The sequence below is a fragment of the Leptodactylus fuscus genome, unplaced genomic scaffold (assembly GCF_031893055.1).
Source record: "Leptodactylus fuscus isolate aLepFus1 unplaced genomic scaffold, aLepFus1.hap2 HAP2_SCAFFOLD_130, whole genome shotgun sequence".
NCBI lineage: Eukaryota > Metazoa > Chordata > Amphibia > Anura > Leptodactylidae > Leptodactylus > Leptodactylus fuscus.
The window spans coordinates 161,253-185,775 of NW_027440143.1; the positions used below are offsets into that span (position 1 = coordinate 161,253).

Below are 24,523 nucleotides of genomic sequence, written 5' to 3' on the forward strand. Positions count from 1 at the left end.
TCTCCTATAATTCTATATACTGTGCTCCAGACTAGTCCTCTCCTATAATACTATATACTGTGCTCCAGACTCGTCCTCTCCTATAATTCTATATACTGTGCTCCAGACTAGTCCTCTGCTGTAATTCCATATACTGTGCTTCGTACTAGTCCTCTCCTATAATTCTATATACTGTGCTCCAGACTCGTCCTCTCCAATAATTCTATATACTGTGCTCCATACTAGTCCTCTGCTATAATTCTATATACTGTGCTCAAGACTAGTCCTCTCATATAATTCTATATACTGTGCTCCAGACTAATCCTCTCCTATAATTCTATATACTGTGCTCTAGACTAGTCCTCTTATATAATTCTATATACTATACTGCAAACTAGTCCTGTCCTAAAATTTTATATCCCGTGCTCCAGACTAGTCCTCTCCTATAATTCTATATACTGTGCTCTAGACGACTCCTCTGAAATATTTCCATATACTGTGCTCCAGACTAGTCCTCTCCTATAATCCTATATACTGTGCTCCAGACTAGTCCTCTCCTATAATTCTATATACTGTGCTCCAGACTATTCCTCTCCTATAATCCTATATACTGTGCTCCAGACTAGTCCTCTCCTATAATTCTATATACTGTGCTCCAGACTAGTCCCCTCCTATAATTCTATATACTGTGCTCCAGACTAGTCCTCTTCTGTAATTCTATATACTGTGCTCCAGACTAGTCCTCTCCTATAATTCTATATACTGTGCTCCAGAATAGTCCCCTCCTGTATTTATATATACTGTGCTCCAGACTACTCCTCTCCTATAATTCTATATACTGTGCTCCAGATTAGTACTCTCCTAAAATTTTATATACTATATTCTAGACTAGTCCTCTTCTACCATTTTATATACTGTGCACCAGACTAGTCCTCCTCCTATAATTCTATGTACTGTGCTCCAAACTAGTTCTCTTCTATTATTCTATATCCTGTGCTCCAAACTATTCCTCTCCTATAATTCTATATACTGTGCTCCAGACTATTCCTCTCCTATAATTCTATATCTTTTTCTCCAATCTAGTCCTCTCCTAAAATTCTATATACTGTGCTCTAGACTTGTCCTCTCCTATAATTCTATATCCTGTTCTCCAGACTAGTCCTCTCCTATAATCCTGTATACTGTGCTCCATACTAGTCCTCTCCTATAAGTCTATATACTGTGCTCCAGACTAGTACTCTCCTATAATTCTATATACTGTGCTCCAGACTAGTCCTCTCCTATAATTCTATATACTGTGCTCCAGACTAGTACTCTCCTATAATTCTATATACTGTGCTCCAGATTTGTCTTCTCCTATAATTCCATATACTGTGCTCCAGACTAGTCCTCTCCTATAATTCTATATACTGTGCTCCAGACTAGTCCTCTCCTATAATTCTATATACTGTGCTCCAGACTAGTCCTCTCCTATAATTCTATATACTGTGCTCCAGACTAGTCCTCTCCTATAATCCTATATACTGTGCTCCAGCCTATTCCTCTCCTATAATTCTACATACTGTGCTCCAGACTAGTCCTCTGCTGTAATTCCATATACTGTGCTCCCTACTAGTCCTCCTCTTATAATTTTATATACTGCGCTCCAGACTAGTCCTCTCATATAATTCTATATACTGTGCTCCAGACTAGTCCTCTCCTATAATTCTATATATTGTGCCGCAGACTAGTCCTCTCATATAATTCTATATACTGTGCTCCAAACCAGTCCTCTCCTATAAGTCTATATACTGTGCTCTAGACTAGTCCTCTTATATAATTCTATATACTATACTGCAAACTAGTCCTGTCCTAAAATTTTATATCCCGTGCTCCAGACTAGTCCTCTCCTATAATTCTATATACTGTGCTCCAGACTAGTCCTCTGCTATAATTCTATATACTGTGCTCCAGACTAGTCCGCTCCTATAATTCTATATACTGTGCTCCAGACTAGTCCTCTCCTATAATTCTATATACTGTGCTCCAGACTAGTCCCCTCCTATAATTCTATATACTGTGCTCCAGACTAGTCCTCTTCTGTAATTCTATATACTGTGCTCTAGACTATTCCTCTCCTATAATCCTATATACTGTGCTCCAGACTAGTCCTCTCCTATAATTCTATATACTGTGCTCCAGACTAGTCCCTTCCTATAATTCTATATACTGTGATCCAGACTAGTCCTCTCCTATAATTCTATATACTGTGCTCCAGACTAGTCCCCTCCTATAATTCTATATACTGTGCTCCAGACTAGTCCGCTTCTGTAATTCTATATACTGTGCTCCAGACTAGTCCCCTCCTGTACTTATATATACTGTGCTCCAGACTACTCCTCTCCTATAATTCTATATACTGTGCTATAGACTAGTCCCCTCCTGTATTTATATATACTGTGTTCCAGACTAGTCCTCTCCTATAATTCTATATACTGTGCTCCAGACTAGTCCCCTCCTATAATTCTATATACTGTGCTCCAGACTAGTCCTCTCCTATAATTCTATATACTGTGCTCCAGACTAGTCCCCTCCTATAATTCTATATACTGTGCTCCAGACTAGTCCTCTTCTGTAATTCTATATACTGTGCTCCAGACTAGTCCTCTCCTGTACTTATATATACTGTGCTCCAGACTACTCCTCTGCTATAATTCTATATACTGTGCTCCAGACTAGTCCCCTCCTATAATTCTATATACTGTGCTCCAGACTAGTCCTCTCCTATAATACTATATACTGTGCTCCAGACTACTCATTTCCTATAATTCTATATACTGTGCTCCAGACTAGTCCCCTCCTATAATACTATATACTGTGCTCCAGACTACTCCTCTCCTATAATTCTATATACTGTGCTCCAGATTAGTCCTCTCCTAAAATTCTATATACTGTCTTCTAGACTAGTCCTCTTCTACCATTCTATATACTGTGCACCAGACTAGTATCCTTCTATAATTCTATATACTGCGCTCCAGACTAGTCCTCCTCTACAATTCTATATACTGTGCTCCAAACTAGTCCCCTCTTTTTATTCTATATCCTGTTCTCCAAACTAGTCCTCTCCTATAATTCTATATACTGTGCTCCAGACTAGTCCCCTCCTATAATTCTACATACTGTGCTCCACTAGTCCTCTCCTATAATTCTATATACTGTGCTCCAGACTAGTCCTCTCTTATAATTCTATATACTGTGCTCCAGACTATTCCTCTCCTATAATCCTATATACTGTGCTCCAGATTAGTCCTCTCCTATAATTCTATGTACTGTGCTCCAGACTAGTCCCCTCCTATAATTCTATATACCGTGCTCCAGACTATTCCTCTCCTATAATTCTATATACTGTGCTCCAGACTAGTCCCCTCCTATAATACTATATACTGTGCTCCAAACTAGTCCTCTTCTGTAATTCTATATACTGTGCTCCAGACTAGTCCTCTCCTATAATTCTATATACTGTGCTCCAGACTAGTCCCCTCCTGTATTTATATATACTGTGCTCCAGACTACTCCTCTCCTATAATTCTATATACTGTGCTCCAGATTAGTCCTCTCCTAAAATTCTATATACTGTCTTCTAGACTAGTCCTCTTCTACCATTCTATATACTGTGCTCCAGACTAGTCCTCCCCTATAATCCTATATACAGTTCTCCAGACTAGTCCTCTCCTATAATCCTATATACTGTGCTCCATACTAGTCCTCTCCTATAATTCCATATACTGTGCTCCAGACTAGTCCTCCTTTTATAATTCTATATACAGTTCTCCAGACTAGTCCTCTCCTATAATCCTATATACTGTGCTCCATACTAGTCCTCTCCTATAATTCCATATACTGTGCTCCAGACTAGTCCTCTGCTGTAATTCCATATACTGTGCTCCGTACTAGTCCTCCTCTTATAATTTTATATACTGTGCTTCACACTAGTCCTCTCCAATAATTCTATATACTGTGCTCCAGACTAGTCCTCTCCTATAATACTATATACTGTGCTCCAGACTAGTCCTCCTTTTATAATTCTATATACTGTGCTCCAGACTAGTCCTCTCCTATAATTCTATATACTGTGCTCCAGACTAGTCCTCTCCAATAATTCTATATAATGTGCTCCAGACTAGTCCCCTCCTATATTTCTATATACTGTGCTCCAGACCAGTCCTCTCCTAAAATTCTATATACTGTGTTCCAGACTAGTCCTCTCCTATAATTCTATATACTGTGCTCCAGACTAGTCCCCTCCTATATTTCTATATACTGTGCTCCAGACTAGTCCTCTCCTATATTTCTATATACTGTGCTCCAGACCAGTCCTCTCCTAAAATTCTATATACTGTGCTCCAGACTACTCCTCTCCTATAATTCTATATACTGTGCTCCAGACTAGTCCTCTCCTATATTTCTATATACTGTGCTCCAGACCAGTCCTCTCCTAAAATTATATATACTGTGCTCCAGACTAGTCCCCTCCTATATTTCTATATACTGTGCTCCAGACCAGTCCTCTCCTAAAATTCTATATACTGTGCTCAAGACTAGACCTCTCCTATATTTCTATATACTGTGCTCCAGACCAGTCATCTTCTATAATTCTATATAATGTGCTTCAGACTAGTACTCTCCTAAAATTCAATATACTGTGCTCCAGACTAGTCCTCTGCTATAATTCTATATGCTGTGCTCCAGACTAGTCCTCTCCTATAATTCTATATACTGTGCTCCAGACTAGTCCTCTCCTATAATTCTATATACTGTGCTCCACTAGTCCTCCTCCTATAATTCTATATACTGTGCTCCAGACTAGTCCTCTCCTATAATTCTATATACTGTGCTCCAGACTAGTCCTCTCCAATAATTCTATATACTGTGCTACAGACTAGTCCTCTCCAATAATTCTATATACTGTGCTCCAGACTAGTCCTCCTCCTATAATTCTATATACTGTGCTCCAGATTAGTCCTCTCGTATAATTCTATATACTGTGCTCCAGAATAGTCCTCTCCTATAATTCTATATACTGTGCTCCAGACTATTCTTCCTATAATTCTATATACTGTGCTCCAGACTATTCTTCCTATAATTCTATATACTGTGCTCCAGAATAGTCCTCTCCTATAATTCTATATACTGTGCTCCAGACTAGTCCTCTCCAATAATTCTATATACTGTGCTCCAGACTAGTCCTCTCCAATAATTCTATATACTGTGCTCCAGACTAGTCCTCCTCCTATAATTCTATATACTGTGCTCCAGATTAGTCCTCTCGTATAATTCTATATACTGTGCTCCAGACTAGTCCTCTCCTATAATTCTATATACTGTGCTCCAAACTATTCCTCTCCTATAATTCTATATACTGTGCTTCACTAGTCCTCTACTATAATTCTATGTACTGTGCTCCAGACTAATCCTCTGCTGTAATTCCATATACTGTGCTCCGTACTAGTCCTCCTCTTATAATTTTATATACTGTGCTCCAGACTAGTCCTCTCCTATAATTCTATATACTGTGCTCCGTACTAGTCCTCCTCTTATAATTTTATATACTGTGCTCCAGACTAGTCCTCTCCTATAATTCTATATACTGTGCTCCGTACTAGTCCTCCTCTTATAATTCTATATACTGTGCTCCAGACTAATCCTCTCCTATAATTCTATATACTGTGTAGCAGACTAGTCCTCCCCCTATACTTCTATATACTGTGCTCCAGACTAGTCCTCTCCTATAATCCTATATACTGTGCTCCAGACTAGTCCTCTCCTATAATCCTATATACTGTACTCCAGACTAGTCCTCTCCTATAATTCTATATACTGTGCTCCATACTAGTCCTCTCCTATAATTCTATATACTGTGCTCCAGACTAGTCCTCTGCTGTAATTCCATATACTGTGCTCCAGACTAGTCCTCCTCTTATAATTTTATATACTGCGCTCCAGACTAGTCCTCTCCAATAATTCTATATACTGTGCTCCAGACTAGTCCTCTGCTATAATTCTATATACTGTGCTCAAGACTAGTCCTCTCATATAATTCTATATACTGTGCTTCAGACTAATCCTCGCCTATAATTCTATATACTAAGCTCCAAACTAGTCCTCTCCTATGAGTCTATATACTGTGCTCTAGACTAGTCCTCTCATATAATTCTATATACTGTGCTCCAGACTAGTCCCCTCCTTTAATTCTATATACTGTGCCCCAGACTAGTCCTCTTCTATAATTCTATATACTGTGCTCCAGACTAGTCCTCTTCTATAATTCTATATACTGTGCTCCAGACTAGTCCTCTTCTATAATTCTATATACTGTGCTCCAGACTCGTCTTCCTATAATTCTATATACTGTGCTCCAGACTAGTCTTCCTATTATTCTATATACTGTGCTCCAGACTAGTCCTCCCCCTATAATTCTATATACTGTGCTCGAGAATAGACCTCCTCCTATAATTCTATATACTGTGCTCCAGCCTAGTCATCTCCTATAATTCTATATACTGCGCTCCACTAGTCCTCTCCTGTAATTCTATATACTGTGCTCCAGTCTAGTCCTCTCCTATAATACTATATACTGTGCTCAAGACTAGTCCTCTCATATAATTCTATATACTGTGCTTCAGACTAATCCTCGCCTATAATTCTATATACTAAGCTCCAAACTAGTCCTCTCCTATGAGTCTATATACTGTGCTCTAGACTAGTCCTCTCTTATAATTCTATATACTGTGCTCCAGACTAGTCCCCTCCTTTAATTCTATATACTGTGCCCCAGACTAGTCCTCTTCTATAATTCTATATACTGTGCTCCAGACTAGTCCTCTTCTATAATTCTATATACTGTGCTCCAGACTCGTCTTCCTATAATTCTATATACTGTGCTCCAGACTAGTCTTCCTATTATTCTATATACTGTGCTCCAGACTAGTCCTCCCCCTATAATTCTATATACTGTGCTCGAGAATAGACCTCCTCCTATAATTCTATATACTGTGCTCCAGCCTAGTCATCTCCTATAATTCTATATACTGCGCTCCACTAGTCCTCTCCTGTAATTCTATATACTGTGCTCCAGACTAGTCCTCTCCTATAATACTATATACTGTGCTCCAGACTAGTCCTCTCCTATAATTCTATATACTGTACTCCAGACTAGTCTTCCTATAATTCTATATACTGTGCTCCAGACTAGTCTTCCTATAATTCTATATACTGTGCTCCACTAGTCCTCTCCTATAATTCTATATACTGTGCTCCAGACTAGTCCTCCTCCTATAATTCTATATACTGTGCTCCAGACTAGTCCTCTCCTATAATCCTATATACTGTGCTCCAGACTAATCCTCTCCTATAATTCTATATACTGTGCCCCAGGCTAGTCCTCTCCTATAATTCTATACACTGTGCACCTCTAGTCCTTTCCTATAATTCTATATACTGTGCTCCAGACTAGTCCTCTCCTATAATTCTATACACTGTGCACCTCTAGTCCTCTCCTATAATTCTATATACTGTGCTCCAGACTAGTCCTCCTCCTATAATTCTATATACTGTGCTCCAGACTAGTCCTCCTCCTATAATTCTATATACTGTGCTCCAGACTAGTCCTCCTCCTATAATTCTATATACTGTGCTCCAGACTAGTCCTTTCCTATAATTCTATATACTGTGCTCCAGACTAGTCCTTTCCTATAATTCTATATACTCTGCACCACTAGTCCTCTCTTATACTTCTATATTCTGTGCTCCAGACTAGTCCTCTCCTATAATTCTATATACTGTGCTCCACTAGTCCTTTCCTATAATTCTATATACTCTGCACCACTAGTCCTCTCTTATACTTCTATATTCTGTGCTCCAGACTAGTCCTCTCCTATAATTCTATATACTGTGCTCCAGACTAGTCCTTTCCTATAATTCTATATACTGTGCTCCAGACTAGTCCTTTCCTATAATTCTATATACTGTGCTCCATACTATTCCTCTCCTATAATTCTATATACTGAGCTCCTGACTAGTCCTCTCCTATAATTCTATACACTGTGCACCTCTAGTCCTCCTCCTATAATTCTATATACTGTGCTCCAGACTAGTCCTTTCCTATAATTCTATATACTGTGCTCCATACTAGTCCTCTCCTATAATTCTATATACTGAGCTCCTGACTAGTCCTCTCCTATAATTCTATACACTGTGCACCTCTAGTCCTCTCCTATAATTCTATATACTGTGCTCCAGACTAGTCCTCCTCCTATAATTCTATATACTGTGCTCCAGACTCGTCCTCTCCTATAATTCTATATACTGTGCTCCACTAGTCCTTTCCTATAATTCTATATACTCTGCACCACTAGTCCTCTCTTATACTTCTATATTCTGTGCTCCAGACTAGTCCTTTCCTATAATTCTATATACTCTGCACCACTAGTCCTCTCTTATACTTCTATATTCTGTTCTCCAGACTAGTCCTCTCCTATAATTCTATATACTGTGCTCCTGACTATTCCTGTCCTATAATTCTATATATTGTACTTTTTCTGGTCTAGTTCTGAACCCAGGATCTGCACCTCGCCTGAGGCTACTCTAGATCTTCTCTGGACCACACATACATCAGAAATCTGGGGCTGATATATCTGGACTGCAGCATTCTGCTTGTCACCTTCTCACACCCATATATATATGTATATATATGTATATATATATTCTAGAGGAGGTCTCGGCTTCGCTTGGGTAGATTACATATTATCTTTGTGTAGTGGCCCCATAGAATTGGCTTTGGTCTATTTCATATGTCATTTATATGTAAACCTTCCCGGACACCTGATGTTTGTTTCTGCCAGATTTGGTGAAGATCGGTCCAGTCGTTTGCTCGCGCATAAAGAACAGACAGAAACTCATTTTAATATATCTTTCTATATTCTAAAAATTGATTTCTGTCTGTCTGTTCTTTATGTGCGAGAAAACGACTGGACCGATCTTCACCAAATTTGGCACAAAGATACATCAGGTGTCTGGGAAGGTTTAAGATGAGACGTCAACTCACTTCGACCTACCATTCTGGAGATACAGCATTCCCAAAACACTGACCCCAATTAGCCAATACAAACCTGCCAGTCATTCAGTCATATTCCACCTGCCACACACATGGTCACTCCATATATGCAATCCAACACTGATATCCAAACTGAGATACACGCTTCAGAGGATTAGATACACAGATCAGCACACAGTATCACATGTCAGAGGATTAGATACGCGTATCTGCACACAATACCACACGCCAGAGGATTAGGTACGCACATCATTACACAGTACCATGCACCAGAGGATTAGATATGTGGGTCTGCACACTGTACCACACACCGCAGGATTAGATACACGTGTCAGTACACAGTTCTACACGTTAGAGCATTAGATACACGCATCAGCACACAGTGCCAAATGCCTGAGGATTAGATACACGCATCTGCACATAGTTCCACACACCAGGGGATTAGATATGTGCATCAGCACACACTACCACACGCCAGAGGATTAGATACGCACATCTGCACACACTTCTACATATCGGGGGATTAGATATGCGTGTCTGCACATAATACCACATGCTGGAGGATTAGATACGTGCGTCTGAACACAGTACAACATGCTGGAGGATTAGATACACGCTTCAGCACACAGTACCACTCGCCAGAGTATTAGATACGCACGTCAGCACACAGTACCACATGCCGGAGGATTAGATACGCTCGTCAGCACACAGAACAACACAACTGAGGATGTGTGTGTGTAACCCCGATGCACATACTATACATGTTCTCTCCTCTCTCTCCCTATGTGTGTGTGTGTATATATATATATATATATATATATATATATATATGTGTGTGTGTGTGTGTAACCCTGGTGCACATACTATACATGTTCTCTCCTCTCTCTCCCTATGTGTGTGTGTGTGTGTGTGTGTGTATATATATATATATATATATATATATATATATATGTGTGTGTGTGTAACCCTGGAGCACATACTATACATGTTCTGTCCTCTCCCTCACTCTCTCTCTATATATATATATATTTATATTAGCAGGAGGACCTGGCTTCGCCCGGGTATATATCATTTTTTGTTTGCGTAATGTCCCCATAAGAATGGCCCAGGTTTGCACTGGTGTATTTTGTATGTTGTTTGTGTGTGTCCATAAGCGTCATGTGATTATGTGTATCTCAGTTTGCATATCAGTAAAAAACCTGCGATTGGTTGTTATGGAAACCTTGAGTAAAGCTGTGTGTATGTGACCTTGTGTAACAGTGTCACTCACAGCACTCTGCCCCTTTAAAGTCCACTTACACCAGTAAAGAAAAATGGCTGGGTTATTATTGAAACCTGGAGTAAAGTTGTGTGAATGTGGAGACTAAGCACCTGTGAGCTTCTATTGGCTGATAAGGGTCATGTGACCGTGTGTATGGCAGTTGTAGTATGTGTGAAAGACTCGAAGGCTTGTATTGGCTAATGCAGGCATTGTTTTCAGAATACTGTATCTCAGGAACTGTGCACCCTACAGAGCTGAGATCTAGTCTAAAACCTTCCTGGTCACCTGAAGTAACTGTGTGCCAAATTTGCTTTGGATTGGTCCAGTGATTTGGTTGCACATAGAGAACAGACAGACAGAAACTCATTTTTATATATATTAGTATAGTATAAATATATATTATATTAGTAAAAGGACTCGGCTTCGCAGGGGTATATTTTGTTTTTTGTTTGTGTAGTGGCCCCATACTAATAGGTTGGTTGCTATGGAAACCTGGTGTAAAGCTGTGTGTATGTGAAGACTGAAGAACCTGCAAGTTTCCATTGGTCCATAAGGGTCATGTGATCATGGGTATCTCAATATGGATATCATTGAAAAACCTGCAATCAGTTGTTACCTGGAGTAAAGCTGTGTGTATGTGACCATGTGTAACAGTGTCATCCAAAGGACGCAGCCCCTTTAAAGCTTACCTACAGCAGTGAAGAAAAATGGCGGGCTTGTTATGAAACCCTAAGAAATATAAGTGATATATTCTGCCGTATCCTGAAAACCAAAGTAGAGAGATTGTCAGTGCAATAAAGGACACTGCAAACAAAGCTCTGCTACATCTCTACATAAACAGCTCTGCTACATATCTACATTCACAGCACACACAGCTCTGTTACATCTCTATATACACACTGTACTGCTACATTTCTAAATACACACACATCACACATAGCTTTGTTACATCCCTACATACACACACATCACACACCGCTCTGCCAAGGGTTTAGTGTAGAAAAATGGTGGGGTTGTTCTGGAAACCTGGAGTACAGCTGTGTGCATGTGGAGAATAAGCGCCTGGGAGCTTCTATTGGCTGATAAGGGACATGTGACCATGTGTGTGACAGTCGGAATATGAGTGAAAAACTTGCAGGTTTATATTGGCTAATGGGGGGGTCAGGGTTTTGGGAAAGCTGTATCTCAGGAACGGTACATCCGAGCAAGTTGAGGCCCGGTCTAAAACCATCTCGGATACCTGATGTATCTGTGTGTCAGATTTGGTGAAGATTGGTCCAAGCGTTTGGTCACGCATAAAGAACAGACAGAAAGACAGACAGAAGTTCATTTTTATACCTATAAGAGATATGTGATCCCCAGTGCACGTACTGTACATGTTCTCTCCTCTCCCTCCGTGTGTGTGTGTGTGATCCCCAGTGCACATACTGTACATGTTCTCTCCTCTCCCTTCGCGTGTGTGTATGTGATCCCCAGTGCACATACTGTACATGTTCTCTCCTCTCCCTTCGTGTGTGTGTGATCTCCAGTGCACATACTGTACATGTTCTCTGCTCTCCCTCCGTGTGTGTGTGATCTCCAGTGCACATACTGTACATGTTCTCTGCTCTCCCTCCGTGTGTGTGATCTCCAGTGCACATACTGTACATGTTCTCTCCTCTCCCTTCGTGTGTGTGTGTGTGATCTCCAGTGCACATACTGTACATGTTCTCTCCTCTCCCTTCGCGTGTGTGTATGTGATCCCCAGTGCACATACTGTACATGTTCTCTCCTCTCCCTTCGTGTGTGTGTGATCTCCAGTGCACATACTGTACATGTTCTCTGCTCTCCCTCCGTGTGTGTGTGATCTCCAGTGCACATACTGTACATGTTCTCTCCTCTCCCTCCGTGTGTGTGTGATCTCCAGTGCACATACTGTACATGTTCTCTGCTCTCCCTCCGTGTGTGTGTGATCTCCAGTGCACATACTGTACATGTTCTCTCCTCTCCTCTCCGTGTGTGTGTGATCCCCAGTGCACATACTGTACATGTTCTCTCCTCTCCCTCCGTGTGTGTGTGATCTCCAGTGCACATACTGTACATGTTCTCTCCTCTCCTCTCCCTTCGTGTGTGTGTGATCCCCAGTGCACATACTGTACATGTTCTCTCCTCTCCCTCCGTGTGTGTGTGATCTCCAGTGCACATACTGTACATGTTCTCTCCTCTCCCTTCGTGTGTGTGTGATCTCCAGTGCACATACTGTACATGTTCTCTCCTCTCCCTTCGTGTGTGTGTGATCTCCAGTGCACATACTGTACATGTTCTCTGCTCTCCCTCCGTGTGTGTGTGATCTCCAGTGCACATACTGTACATGTTCTCTCCTCTCCCTTCGTGTGTGTGTGTGTGATCCCCAGTGCACATACTGTACATGTTCTCTGCTCTCCCTCCGTGTGTGTGTGATCTCCAGTGCACATACTGTACATGTTCTCTGCTCTCCCTCCGTGTGTGTGATCTCCAGTGCACATACTGTACATGTTCTCTCCTCTCCCTTCGTGTGTGTGTGATCCCCAGTGCACGTACTGTACATGTTCTCTCCTCTCCCTCCGTGTGTGTGTGTGTGATCCCCAGTGCACATACTGTACATGTTCTCTCCTCTCCCTTCGCGTGTGTGTATGTGATCCCCAGTGCACATACTGTACATGTTCTCTCCTCTCCCTTCGTGTGTGTGTGATCTCCAGTGCACATACTGTACATGTTCTCTGCTCTCCCTCCGTGTGTGTGTGATCTCCAGTGCACATACTGTACATGTTCTCTGCTCTCCCTCCGTGTGTGTGATCTCCAGTGCACATACTGTACATGTTCTCTCCTCTCCCTTCGTGTGTGTGTGATCTCCAGTGCACATACTGTACATGTTCTCTCCTCTCCCTTCGCGTGTGTGTATGTGATCCCCAGTGCACATACTGTACATGTTCTCTCCTCTCCCTTCGTGTGTGTGTGATCTCCAGTGCACATACTGTACATGTTCTCTGCTCTCCCTCCGTGTGTGTGTGATCTCCAGTGCACATACTGTACATGTTCTCTCCTCTCCCTCCGTGTGTGTGTGATCTCCAGTGCACATACTGTACATGTTCTCTGCTCTCCCTCCGTGTGTGTGTGATCTCCAGTGCACATACTGTACATGTTCTCTCCTCTCCTCTCCGTGTGTGTGTGATCCCCAGTGCACATACTGTACATGTTCTCTCCTCTCCCTCCGTGTGTGTGTGATCTCCAGTGCACATACTGTACATGTTCTCTCCTCTCCTCTCCCTTCGTGTGTGTGTGATCCCCAGTGCACATACTGTACATGTTCTCTCCTCTCCCTCCGTGTGTGTGTGATCTCCAGTGCACATACTGTACATGTTCTCTCCTCTCCCTTCGTGTGTGTGTGTGTGATCTCCAGTGCACATACTGTACATGTTCTCTCCTCTCCCTTCGCGTGTGTGTATGTGATCCCCAGTGCACATACTGTACATGTTCTCTCCTCTCCCTTCGTGTGTGTGTGATCTCCAGTGCACATACTGTACATGTTCTCTGCTCTCCCTCCGTGTGTGTGTGATCTCCAGTGCACATACTGTACATGTTCTCTCCTCTCCCTCCGTGTGTGTGTGATCTCCAGTGCACATACTGTACATGTTCTCTGCTCTCCCTCCGTGTGTGTGTGATCTCCAGTGCACATACTGTACATGTTCTCTCCTCTCCTCTCCGTGTGTGTGTGATCCCCAGTGCACATACTGTACATGTTCTCTCCTCTCCCTCCGTGTGTGTGTGATCTCCAGTGCACATACTGTACATGTTCTCTCCTCTCCTCTCCCTTCGTGTGTGTGTGATCCCCAGTGCACATACTGTACATGTTCTCTCCTCTCCCTCCGTGTGTGTGTGATCTCCAGTGCACATACTGTACATGTTCTCTCCTCTCCCTTCGTGTGTGTGTGATCTCCAGTGCACATACTGTACATGTTCTCTCCTCTCCCTTCGTGTGTGTGTGATCTCCAGTGCACATACTGTACATGTTCTCTGCTCTCCCTCCGTGTGTGTGTGATCTCCAGTGCACATACTGTACATGTTCTCTCCTCTCCCTTCGTGTGTGTGTGTGTGATCCCCAGTGCACATACTGTACATGTTCTCTGCTCTCCCTCCGTGTGTGTGTGATCTCCAGTGCACATACTGTACATGTTCTCTGCTCTCCCTCCGTGTGTGTGATCTCCAGTGCACATACTGTACATGTTCTCTCCTCTCCCTTCGTGTGTGTGTGATCCCCAGTGCACGTACTGTACATGTTCTCTCCTCTCCCTCCGTGTGTGTGTGTGTGATCCCCAGTGCACATACTGTACATGTTCTCTCCTCTCCCTTCGCGTGTGTGTATGTGATCCCCAGTGCACATACTGTACATGTTCTCTCCTCTCCCTTCGTGTGTGTGTGATCTCCAGTGCACATACTGTACATGTTCTCTGCTCTCCCTCCGTGTGTGTGTGATCTCCAGTGCACATACTGTACATGTTCTCTGCTCTCCCTCCGTGTGTGTGATCTCCAGTGCACATACTGTACATGTTCTCTCCTCTCCCTTCGTGTGTGTGTGATCTCCAGTGCACATACTGTACATGTTCTCTCCTCTCCCTTCGCGTGTGTGTATGTGATCCCCAGTGCACATACTGTACATGTTCTCTCCTCTCCCTTCGTGTGTGTGTGATCTCCAGTGCACATACTGTACATGTTCTCTGCTCTCCCTCCGTGTGTGTGTGATCTCCAGTGCACATACTGTACATGTTCTCTCCTCTCCCTCCGTGTGTGTGTGATCTCCAGTGCACATACTGTACATGTTCTCTGCTCTCCCTCCGTGTGTGTGTGATCTCCAGTGCACATACTGTACATGTTCTCTCCTCTCCTCTCCGTGTGTGTGTGATCCCCAGTGCACATACTGTACATGTTCTCTCCTCTCCCTCCGTGTGTGTGTGATCTCCAGTGCACATACTGTACATGTTCTCTCCTCTCCTCTCCCTTCGTGTGTGTGTGATCCCCAGTGCACATACTGTACATGTTCTCTCCTCTCCCTCCGTGTGTGTGTGATCTCCAGTGCACATACTGTACATGTTCTCTCCTCTCCCTTCGTGTGTGTGTGATCTCCAGTGCACATACTGTACATGTTCTCTCCTCTCCCTTCGTGTGTGTGTGATCTCCAGTGCACATACTGTACATGTTCTCTGCTCTCCCTCCGTGTGTGTGTGATCTCCAGTGCACATACTGTACATGTTCTCTCCTCTCCCTTCGTGTGTGTGTGTGTGATCCCCAGTGCACATACTGTACATGTTCTCTGCTCTCCCTCCGTGTGTGTGTGATCTCCAGTGCACATACTGTACATGTTCTCTGCTCTCCCTCCGTGTGTGTGATCTCCAGTGCACATACTGTACATGTTCTCTCCTCTCCCTTCGTGTGTGTGTGATCCCCAGTGCACATACTGTACATGTTCTCTCCTCTCCCTCCGTGTGTGTGTGATCTCCAGTGCACATACTGTACATGTTCTCTCCTCTCCCTTCGTGTGTGTGTGATCTCCAGTGCACATACTGTACATGTTCTCTGCTCTCCCTCCGTGTGTGTGTGATCTCCAGTGCACATACTGTACATGTTCTCTGCTCTCCCTTCGTGTGTGTGTGATCTCCAGTGCACATACTGTACATGTTCTCTCCTCTCCCTCCGTGTGTGTGTGATCTCCAGTGCACATACTGTACATGTTCTCTCCTCTCCCTTCGTGTGTGTGTGATCTCCAGTGCACATACTGTACATGTTCTCTCCTCTCCTCTCCCTTCGTGTGTGTGTGATCTCCAGTGCACATACTGTACATGTTCTCTCCTCTCCCTTCGTGTGTGTGTGATCTCCAGTGCACATACTGTACATGTTCTCTGCTCTCCCTCCGTGTGTGTGTGATCTCCAGTGCACATACTGTACATGTTCTCTGCTCTCCCTCCGTGTGTGTGATCTCCAGTGCACATACTGTACATGTTCTCTCCTCTCCCTTCGTGTGTGTGTGATCCCCAGTGCACATACTGTACATGTTCTCTCCTCTCCCTTCGTGTGTGTGTGATCCCCAGTGCACATACTGTACATGTTCTCTCCTCTCCCTTCGTGTGTGTGTGTGTGATCCCCAGTGCACATACTGTACATGTTCTCTCCTCTCCCTTCGTGTGTGTGTGTGTGATCTCCAGTGCACATACTGTACATGTTCTCTCCTCTCCCTTCGTGTGTGTGTGATCCCCAGTGCACATACTGTACATGTTCTCTCCTCTCCCTCCGTGTGTGTGTGATCTCCAGTGCACATACTGTACATGTTCTCTCCTCTCCTCTCCCTTCGTGTGTGTGTGATCCCCAGTGCACATACTGTACATGTTCTCTCCTCTCCCTCCGTGTGTGTGTGATCTCCAGTGCACATACTGTACATGTTCTCTCCTCTCCCTTCGTGTGTGTGTGATCCCCAGTGCACATACTGTACATGTTCTCTCCTCTCCCTTCGTGTGTGTGTGTGATCCCCAGTGCACATACTGTACATGTTCTCTCCTCTCCTCTCCCTTCGTGTGTGTGTGATCCCCAGTGCACATACTGTACATGTTCTCTCCTCTCCCTCCGTGTGTGTGTGATCTCCAGTGCACATACTGTACATGTTCTCTCCTCTCCCTTCGTGTGTGTGTGATCTCCAGTGCACATACTGTACATGTTCTCTCCTCTCCCTTCATGTGTGTGTGTGTGATCCCCAGTGCACATACTGTACATGTTCTCTCCTCTCCCTTTGTGTGTGTGTGATCCCCAGTGCACATACTGTACATGTTCTCTCCTCTCCCTCCGTGTGTGTGTGATCTCCAGTGCACATACTGTACATGTTCTCTCCTCTCCCTCCGTGTGTGTGTGATCTCCAGTGCACATACTGTACATGTTCTCTCCTCTCCCTTTGTGTGTGTGTGATCCCCAGTGCACATACTGTACATGTTCTCTCCTCTCCCTTCGTGTGTGTGTGATCCCCAGTGCACATACTGTACATGTTCTCTCCCCTCTCTCTACTCTATGTGTATATACTACTATCAGAGAGCAGTAAATGAGGCACAACAATGAGTGGAGGGAGCAGCAGATCCTGGGAGTGAACGGAGGCAGCAGGGTCTTTCTTTCCCACTCTGCCTGCCCTGGGAGTGAGGTTGTTATAGCTACATGAACCCCAGGGGTCCCCTTGTCTATTTAAAGTCCCTTAAATCTTGCCCCTCTTGTAAAGGACACCACTGGAGTAGCGGCAGCAGCAGTGGAGGGGCTTGTGGGCCAACATGCCTTAATGACTATTAAAACACTATCTCCTGGCAATTAGCTCATTCCTGCCTGACTGACAGAGCTGCAGCAGTGTCATCACAATTCCCCCTTGGCAAGAACTGCTGATTGGGTCCTTGCAGGGAAGGAGTCTGCTGCAAAGTTTTTTTTTCTTTTTAATATTTGCTTGCAGTGTGTTCGGAGTGTCAGCTCAGAGCAGCCTCAAGCACCTTGTACAGGAGGAGAGCCAGGCTCCTGCCCACCTGCAGCACCCAGGACAAGGGTAGAGCCAGGCTCCTGCCCACCTGCAGCACCCAGGACAAGGGTAGAGCCAGGCTCCTGCCCACCTGCAGCACCCAGGACAAGGGTAGAGCCAGGCTCCTGCCCACCTGCAGCACCCAGGACAAGGGTAGAGCCAGGCTCCTGCCCACCTGCAGCACCCCGGACAAGGGGAGAGCCAGGCTCCTGCCCACCTGCAGCACCCCGGACAAGGGGAGAGCCAGGCTCCTGCCCACCTGCAGCACCCCAGACAAGGGGAGAGCCAGGCTCCTGCCCACCTGCAGCACCCAGGACAAGGGGAGAGCCAGGCTCCTGCCCACCTGCAGCACCCCGGACAAGGGGAGAGCCAGGCTCCTGCCCACCTGCAGCACCCCGCACAAGGGGAGAGCCAGGCTCCTGCCCACCTGCAGCACCCCAGACAAGGGGAGAGCCAGGCTCCTGCCCACCTGCAGCACCCCGGACAAGGGGAGAGCCAGGCTCCTGCCCACCTGCAGCACCCCGGACAAGGGGAGAGCCAGGCTCCTGCCCACCTGCAGCACCCCGGACAAGGGGAGAGCCAGGCTCCTGCCCACCTGCAGCACCCCGGACAAGGGGAGAGCCAGGCTCCTGCCCACCTGCAGCACCCAGGACAAGGGGAGAGCCAGGCTCCTGCCCACCTGCAGCACCCAGGATAAGGGGAGAGCCAGGCTCCTGCCCACCTGCAGCACCCAGGATAAGGGGAGAGCCAGGCTCCTGCCCACCTGCAGCACCCAGGACAAGGGGAGAGCCAGGCTCCTGCCCACCTGCAGCACCCAGGATAAGGGGAGAGCCAGGCTCCTGCCCACCTGCAGCACCCATGACAAGGGGAGAGCCAGGCTCCTGCCCACCTGCAGCACCCAGGACAAGGGGAGAGCCAGGATCCTGCCCAGTACAGGAGAAAAGCTAGGATCCTACCTAGCTCAAGCACTCAAGACAGGGGCTGAACCTGTCCTACCAACCTGCCTCCTACAAGAGCAGTCAGGATCCTAACCACCTGCAGTACCAAGGACAGGAGGAGAGCTAGGCTCCTGCCCAACTGCCTGCAGCACCTAGGACAAGGTGGAGCTAGGCTCCTACCCACCTGCAGCACCCAGAGCAAGAGGAGAGCCTGGTTCCTATGCACTGCCTTCTCAATACTAAAGATCCAGGCACCTACTTTCTTGCACCCAGGAAATGCTTCTACCTACCTGCAACACCCAATATGCCAACCTCCTGCCGCAGCCTGAATAGATGGTAGTCGGACTCCTTCAGACCTTCTTGTAGCACCCAATAGAGTAACTAAGAAGACTTCCTAACCACCTGCCTGCAGCAACCAGCTCTGAAGTAGAGTCGGGCTCCTACCTACCTGCCTGTAGCAGCTACTATAGGTGGAGACAGCCCAGCTCCTGCCCACTTACCTGCAGCCCAGTACAGGAGGAGAGTCGGGCTCCTGCCCACCTACCTGCAGCCCAGTACAGGGGGACACCCGGGCTCCTGCCCACCTACCTGCAGCCCAGTACAGGGGGACACCCGGGCTCCTGCCCACCTACCTGCAGCCCAGTACAGGGGGACACCCGGGCTCCTGCCCACCTACCTGCAGCCCAGTACAGGGGGACACCCGGGCTCCTGCCCACCTACCTGCAGCCCAGTACAGGGGGACACCCGGGCTCCTGCCCACCTACCTGCAGCCCAGTACAGGGGGACACCCGGGCTCCATTTGCTCCACGTTCGTGCTCTCACCATTCCTTCTACATTTCTGGATATTTTTGTGATATAACTTCATTTTTCACCGAAGAAGAGAAGAGTCTCCGCTTACCCCTCACCTACCGGACAATGTTCTCTTTTGGATATTTGCTTTTTCTCTGTGGACTCAGCCAAGTTCTATCAACCTATCCAATCTGGTGGTGAGTGCCCCAATCCTCAGCTATAAGTAGTGACATAATCAGTCTTATCTATAGTGTGATGCGTATTCTCAGTGTTATCTATAGTGTGATGCGTATTCTCAGTGTTATCTATAGTGTGATGCGTATTCTCAGTGTTATCTATAGTGTGATGCGTATTCTCAGTGTTATCTATAGTGTGATGCGTATTCTCAGTGTTATCTATAGTGTGATCCGTATTATCAGTGTTATCTACAGTGTGATGCGTATTCTCAGTGTTATCTATAGTGTGGTCAGTATTATCCGTGTTATCTATAGTGTGATCCGTATTATCAGTGTTATCTATAGTGTGATCCGTATTATCAGTGTTATCTATAGTGTGATCCGTGTTATCTATAGTGTGAGCAGTATTATCAGTGTTATCTATAGTGTGAGCAGTATTATCAGTGTTATCTATAGTGTGATCAGTATTATCAGTGTTATCTATAGTCTCATCAATAGTATTATTACTAGCAGTATTATCTATAGTATGGTATAATGTACAGTATCAGTAGTATAATCAACAATATTATTAAAAATAGAATCACTATTATCAGATCAGTATTGTCACTAGGAAGGTGAGATCACTATTATAACTAGTATGAGATCACATCAGTAGTATCACTATTACTCTTAGTAGTATCACTATTACTCTCAGTAGTATCACTATTATCCTCAGTAGTATCACTATTATCCTCAGTAGTATCACTATTACTCTCAGTAGTATCACTATTACCCCCAGTAGTATCTCTATTACCCTCAGTAGTATCTCTATTACCCTCAGTAGTATCTCTATTACTCTTAGTAGCATCACTATTACTCTCAGTAGAATCACTATTATCCTCAGTAGTATCACTATTACCCTCAGTAGTATCAGTATTACCGTCAGTAGTATCTCTATTACTCTTAGTAGTATCACTATTACTCTCAGTAGTATCACTATTATCCTCAGTAGTATCACTATTATCCTCAGTAGTATCACTATTACTCTCAGTAGTATCACTATTACCCTCAGTAGTATCTCTATTACCCTCAGTAGTATCTCTATTACCCTCAGTAGTATCACTATTACTCTTAGTAGCATCACTATTACTCTCAGTAGAATCACTATTATCCTCAGTAGTATCACTATTATCCTCAGTAGTATCACTATTACTCTCAGTAGTATCACTATTACCCTCAGTAGTATCACTATTACTCTCAGTAGTATCACTATTATCCTCAGTAGTATCTCTATTACCCTCAGTAGTATCACTATTACTCTTAGTAGTATCACTATTACCCTCAGTAGTATCACTATTATCCTCAGTAGTATCTCTATTACCCTCAGTAGTATCACTATTACTCTTAGTAGCATCACTATTACTCTCAGTAGAATCACTATTACCCTCAGTAGTATCACTATTACTCTCAGTAGTATCACTATTACCCTCAGTATTATCACTATTACTCTTAGTAGTATCACTATTACCCTCAGTAGTATCACTATTACCGTCAGTAGTATCACTATTACTCTAAGTAGTATCACTATTACCCTCAGTAGTATCACTATTACACTCAGTAGTATTACTATTATCCTCAGTAGTATCACTATTACCCTCCGTAATACCACCATTACCCTCAGTAGTATCACTATTACTCTCAGTAGTATCTCTATTACCCTCAGTAATACCACTATTACCCTCATTAGTATCACTATTATCCTCAGTAGTATCTCTATTACCCTCAGTAATATCACTATTATCCTCAGTAGTATCACTATTACCCTCAGTAATATCACTATTATCCTCAGTAGTATCACTATTACCCTCAGTAGTATCACTATTACTCTCAGTAGTATCACTATTACTCTCAGTAGTATCACTATTACTCTCAGTAGTATCATTATTACCCTCAGTAGTTTTACTATTACTCTCAGTAGTATCACTATTACCCTCAATAGTAACACTATTACTCTCAGTAGTATCATTATTACCCTCAGTAGTTTTACGATTACCCTCAGTAGTTTTACTATTACTCTCAGTATTATCACTATTACTCTTATTAGTATCACTATTACTCTCAGTAGTATCATTATTACCCTCAGTAGTTTTACTATTACCCTCAGTAGTATCACTATTACTCTCAGCAGTATGACTATTACTCTCAGTAGTATCACTATTACTCTCAGTATTATCACTATTACTCTTATTAGTATCACTATTACCCTCAGTAGTATCACTATTACTCTCAGTAGTATCACTATTACCCTCAGTAGTATCACTATTACTCTCAGTAGTATCACTATTACTCTCAGTAGTATCACTATTACCCTCAGTAGTATCACTATTACTCTCAGTAGTATCACTATTACTCTCAGTAGTATCACTATTACTCTCAGTAGTATCTCTATTACTCTCAGTAGTATCACTATTACCCTCAGCATTATCACTATTACCCTCAGTATTATCACTATTACCCTCAGTAGTATCACTATTACTCTCAGTAGTATCGCTATTACTCTCAGTAGTATCACTATTACTCTCAGTAGTATCACTATTACTCTCAGTATTATCACTATTACCCTCAGTAGTATCACTATTACTCTCAGTAGTATCGCTATTACTCTCAGTAGTATCACTATTACTCTCAGTAGTATCACTATTACCCTCAGTAGTATCACTATTACCCTCAGTAGTATCACTATTACTCTCAGTACTATCACTATTACCCTCAGAACTATCACTATTACTCTCAGTAGTATCACTATTACCCTCAGTATTATCACTATTACTCTCAGTAGTATCACTATTACTCTCAGTAGTATCACTATTACCCTCAGTATTATCACTATTACTCTCAGTAGTATCACTATTACCCTCAGTAGTATCACTATTACCCTCAGTAGTATCACTATTGCTCTCAGTACTATCACTATTACCCTCAGAACTATCACTATTACTCTCAGTAGTATCACTATTACCCTCAGTAGTATCACTATTACTCTCAGTAGTATCACTATTACTCTCAGTAGTATCACTATTACCCTCAGTATTATCACTATTACTCTCAGTAGTATCACTATTACTCTCAGTAGTATCACTATTACTCTCAGTAGTATCGCTATTACTCTCAGTATTATCACTATTACTCTCAGTAGTATCACTATTACTCTCAGTAGTATCACTATTACTCTCAGTATTATCACTATTACTCTCAGTAGTATCACTATTACTCTCAGTAGTATCGCTATTACTCTCAGTAGTATCACTATTACCCTCAGTATTATCACTATTACTCTCAGTAGTATCACTATTACTCTCAGTATTATCACTATTACTCTCAGTATTATCACTATTACTCTCAGTAGTATCACTATTACTCTCAGTAGTATCACTATTACCCTCAGTATTATCACTATTACTCTCAGTAGTATCACTATTACTCTCAGTAGTATCACTATTACTCTCAGTAGTATCGCTATTACTCTCAGTAGTATCACTATTACTCTCAGTATTATCACTATTACCCTCAGTAGTATCACTATTACTCTCAGTAGTATCGCTATTACTCTCAGTAGTATCACTATTACTCTCAGTAGTATCACTATTACTCTCAGTATTATCACTATTACCCTCAGTAGTATCACTATTACTCTCAGTAGTATCGCTATTACTCTCAGTAGTATCACTATTACTCTCAGTAGTATCGCTATTACTCTCAGTAGTATCACTATTACTCTCAGTATTATCACTATTACCCTCAGTAGTATCACTATTACTCTCAGTAGTATCACTATTACTCTCAGTAGTATCACTATTACTCTCAGTAGTATCGCTATTACTCTCAGTAGTATCACTATTACTCTCAGTATTATCACTATTACCCTCAGTAGTATCACTATTACTCTCAGTAGTATCGCTATTACTCTCAGTAGTATCACTATTACCCTCAGTAGTATCACTATTACTCTCAGTAGTATCACTATTACTCTCAGTAGTATCGCTATTACTCTCAGTAGTATCACTATTACTCTCAGTAGTATCGCTATTACTCTCAGTAGTATCACTATTACCTCAGTAGTATCGCTATTACTCTCAGTAGTATCACTATTACCCTCAGTATTATCACTATTACCCTCAGTAGTATCACTAGTATGAGATAACTGTTGTATTCAGCTCAGGACAGGTTGATGGGGGGTGCAGGTGTATTTGGGGTGTAAGGGTTGGTGATATGAGGGTCCCTCTGACCTGTATACCCTCACGCTCGGGACCTTTGATCCTGACATCACAATGAACATCTGTAATGACACAAGAAACACTGGAAGAAAACTAGAGAAAATCAAAAACTTTTTTTTCTTTTTGGTGTGAGAAAGAAAAATGCAGGAAAGATAAGACTGGACCGGCTGTAGAGGACACGTGTATATATGTGTGTATATATGTGTGTGTATATATGTGTGTGTATATATTTGTGTGTGTATATATGTGTGTATATATGTGTGTTTGTGTATATATGTGTGTGTTTGTGTATATATGTGTGTGTATATCTGTGTGTATGTGTATATATGTGTGTATATATGTGTGTGTGTATGTGTGTGTATATATGTGTGTGTGTATATATGTGTGTACTCCTGTTTGTACCCCCATGATCTTCTCTCATTTATTACATGTTTCTATTATTTATTGTCCTTTTTCATGATATTAATTATTATTATTTCTGTGA

General features: G+C 43.2%; 1 protein-coding gene across 1 annotated transcript in view; it reads left to right on the top strand.

Annotated features, from left to right (window-relative positions):
• Positions 1–19,731: 19,731 nt before the first annotated feature.
• The window catches only part of LOC142187018 (protein Wnt-3a), an 84,146-nt gene continuing 79,354 nt past the window's right edge, over positions 19,732–24,523 (top strand). Inside the window, exon 1 of the mRNA XM_075261427.1 lies at positions 19,732–19,807. Coding sequence (XP_075117528.1) covers positions 19,737–19,807 — 71 coding nt within the window. The 5' untranslated portion in view covers positions 19,732–19,736. The remainder of the gene's footprint in view (positions 19,808–24,523) is intronic.